The 3,585-nt window shown below is 41.7% G+C and overlaps 1 protein-coding gene and 1 pseudogene across 1 annotated transcript in view; one reads left to right on the top strand and one right to left on the bottom strand.

Moving 5' to 3' along the window:
* Nucleotides 1–275: 275 nt before the first annotated feature.
* LOC102489996 (proteasome subunit alpha type-1 pseudogene) lies at nt 276–1,188 on the bottom strand (annotated as a pseudogene).
* A 129-nt stretch (nt 1,189–1,317) lies between these two features.
* The window catches only part of SLC25A33 (solute carrier family 25 member 33), a gene marked incomplete at its 5' end in the record, with an annotated part of 27,629 nt that continues 25,361 nt past the window's right edge, over nt 1,318–3,585 (top strand). The window contains 1 exon segment of the mRNA XM_014586586.1: nt 1,318–1,497. Coding sequence (XP_014442072.1) covers nt 1,318–1,497 — 180 coding nt within the window.

Raw genomic sequence — 3,585 nt, 5'->3', positions numbered from 1 at the left:
TAGAGTTTCAACTCATTTTTTCGTAAATCTCCTTTATGTTCTAGTTTTTATTAAATGAACATATGTACTTTTTTTTTCTTTAGCAAGAGGCAAAACATTTTTACTTCACAGTTGTCTTTAAAATTGCAAAGGCACTATTTTCTTCACATAAAACTATTAGTACAGATAGCTATACTTTCTAGAAAATGATTATGTAGACCCTTTCAAAGAAAAATGCTCTCCATTATATCTCCATGGTGAGACTGCTTGGAAAAAACACGCATCTCAGCTGATTCCTACAACATACTATTCTAGCACTGTACCTTTTAGTTTGAAGTATAAATTACTGTCATCGTCACTGTAGCCATGTGTTCCTGCTTTCTTACATGTTTAATAATACACATATAGACAGTTTTATCACTTAATGTCCCATCAGTTCATCAGCCTTTTCTGCAGGTTCATCAGCAGGCTGGGCAGGCTGTTCCTTTCTCTGTGGTCTTTCTTCAAGGCCCTCCAGGAATGGAGACATGTCATCATCATTATAGATTGTAAACTCCAAGTCTTTACCAACAATCCCAATGGAAACATTCTTTGTAGTTAGGTCCTGCTCTGCAGGAAGAGTCTCTCTTAAGGCACGCAGACCATGTTTAACCAGTTCATTCAAATTATAGTCCATAAACCAGACATAGGTCTCTCCAAGTAAGTACGAGCTGACTGAGAATGGGCTCCAATGGACACAGTGCTGCAGTCCAAACAGTTAGCAGATGGACGAGTTTGGAAAATGTGAGGGCCCATATCCTTATAACCAGCAATGAGCAGCCCAACACCATACGGACTCTGGCCATATCATTGTGTTGGTATCTGGGTTTTGCTTCCAATTAGAGATACAAGCTGAGACACAGGAAGTGGTCTATCAAATACAAATCTAGAATCCAAATACTCTTGGTGCATAAAATTGCATAACAGTCTAGCATCTGCAGTAAGCCCTGCAGTTGAGATACCAATATGGTTGTCACATGGAGAATTTTTTTCTGATGAACTGCAAGCTCTGACTGCCCTCTTCAGTGCAACCAACACAGCATGGATCTTTGATTTCAGACCAACTGGGACTGAACCCTGTTTAACAGCTTCTATAGCATATTCAGTTTGATGAATCCTGCCCTGAGGGCTCCAAACAGTGACATCGTTGTCTTACTGGTTTCAAAACATGGTTCTGGGGTCTGTTTGCTGCCTCCTGCGACCTATGTACCTTTTTTAAAAGAGACAACTTAAACTTCACATCCGTTTGCAGAAAGTAGTGTTGCTTTTCTGAACTTGTCATAATCTCCTTTCTTACAGGTGTGGGGGCACGGTTGGTGCTATTTTCACTTGTCCACTAGAAGTCATTAAGACGAGGTTGCAGTCTTCGAGATTAGCTCTCCGGACAGTCTATTATCCTCAGGTTCATCTGGGGACCATCAGTGGAGCTGGAATGGTGAGACCAACATCTGTGACACCTGGACTTTTACAGGTTCTGAAGTAAGTTCAGTCCCCATTCAGTCCTCTCTGCTCCTGCCACCTGCACAGCCCCTCCCCCTTCATTATCACTGGTCATCAGGCCTATCAGATGGAATGCTCTGTTTGCATAGTTTCGGTCCAAAGTGAAGAATTAGATTTCTTTACCAATACTTTTGAACTCTGACCTTGCTTCCTTGGCAACAGGGATCCTGGTTTGCATGTGATCATCATCCAGGGCTGTCAGAGTAAACCTCACAAAGTAAACTGAAGATCTATATTTAAATTGTTGCATCAGATCGTTGCTTTTGCTCAGATCTTTCAAGGGCTAGCAAGAAGATAAGGGATGATAAAGTAAATTTTTTAAATTGTGCAAAAGAATATTTTAAGAGAAAGAATATGGAAACAGTGTTTAAGAGAAAGTAATATGGAAACAATGTTTCTTTCTTTTTACTTGGAAACAATGCTAAGTTTATAGGAAAGTTGTAATTTTTTTTTTTTTTCAGTGTTTTTGTTTTTAAATGCCAGGGAATGGGGGAGAAAGAGAAGGCACTCCCAGTGGGTCCTGGCCACATCACAGTATATTTAATACATTTTGGAGGGGTTCATTTTATACCTAAGCTACCTTCCCATTTTATTATTTTTACTGCTAGAAAAACATCTCATTTGCTTAGAAAGTAGCTGCATATTCATAAGCTGAATTTGGCTTTTTTAGTTCCCATATATAAGGCAAAAGCAGAAGTTCTGAAGAGCACTGTTCAGGGTGATTAGTTAAAAGAGATGTTCAATAAATAATAGTTGAATTTCACTGAGCATGATACTCATGTCTCTGTAACTTATCCTTAGGAAAAGGGTGTGTTCGGGAACCAGCAGTTAGCATAATGGCTATGTCGCTGGACTCCCACGTAGTCGACCGCGGTTTGCGTCCCTGACCCGGTGGCTTAAAACTCACGCCGGGCACGTGTGCGTGCGTGCCCAAGATCCTGAGAGGAGAATGGAGGAGAAGGGATTGCGGCGTGACCATCCCCCCAGGGGGGTGATTTCTCGCTTTCTGTCTCTATGTCTCTTTGTCTGTCTGGTGAGCGCACACGCCCTATAGCGAAAACCTCTAAAAAAAAAAAAAAAGGAAAAGGGTGTGTTCAAAAAAGATACAGCTATTTGCCCATGTAGAAATTTAATTGGGAAATGTTAGAAAAGGGAACAATAAAATGGAAATGCTCAGGCATAGCACTTGGGCAGAGCTTGATCACATTTTAGATAAGGTAAGGAGAGTCAGAGAGTGCTTAATTTATTTTTAGGTATATCTTGTTTGTAAAACCTCCCTAAGAGTCACTGAGGCATCCACGCCAAAACTGTGCATGAGGGTGCCTCTGAGCTCACCAAGCCAAACTGGACAGCAAGAGCAGCTGTCGCAAGCAAGTCCAAGTGCAAGGTGCAGACATTCGCTCGGGAAAGGGAGGTCTTCCCTGGGACACTCCAGGACAATCAATTTTTAAAATTAAACACTGAGAAGGGGAGTGGAGAGACAAAGGCAGAAAGTTAGGGCCAAGCACAGGGATGCCAGAGACATACTTTAGTCTCAGGGCAGAACTGAGGCCTGGCCCCTAGGAGGACAGGACCCTGAAAGCACCCTGTCCTGCTTCATCTCTGCACACGTTTAGACAGCACTAGGGCCTCAGAGGGCACATTTCTTCTGTGGAACACGTAGTGCTTTGGACAGAATGAAAATGAGACAGAATGTGTGCTTTACTAACATTCAAGAGGAACTTCCTCTTAGCTGCTTGCCAAATAATTCATGACTAGTGACTTTAGATTACTGTAACTGGGAAACTGTTACCCAAAAGTTATGCGTGTCAACAGAGCTAAGCCCATTCCATAAATGGGAATGTTTCTCTGTTTGAAGTTTTCTCAGATATATTCTCCATCTCTAGTATATACCAAGGGGAAAGCCACTCCATCTTTTAATAACTTTATTTATTTATATGTATTTTTTTTTTTGAGAGAGATTTTCACTGTAGGGCGTGTGCGCTCACCAGACAGACAGAGAGAGACATAGAGATAGAAAGTGAGAAATCACCCCCCAGGGGGGATGGTCACACCACAATCCCTTCT

This window comes from Tupaia chinensis, unplaced genomic scaffold, assembly GCF_000334495.1.
Source record: "Tupaia chinensis unplaced genomic scaffold, TupChi_1.0 Scaffold000146_1, whole genome shotgun sequence".
In the NCBI taxonomy this organism is placed as follows: domain Eukaryota; kingdom Metazoa; phylum Chordata; class Mammalia; order Scandentia; family Tupaiidae; genus Tupaia; species Tupaia belangeri.
The sequence above is the reverse complement of the archived record's forward strand: the minus strand, read 5'-3'. Positions and strand labels throughout refer to the sequence as shown.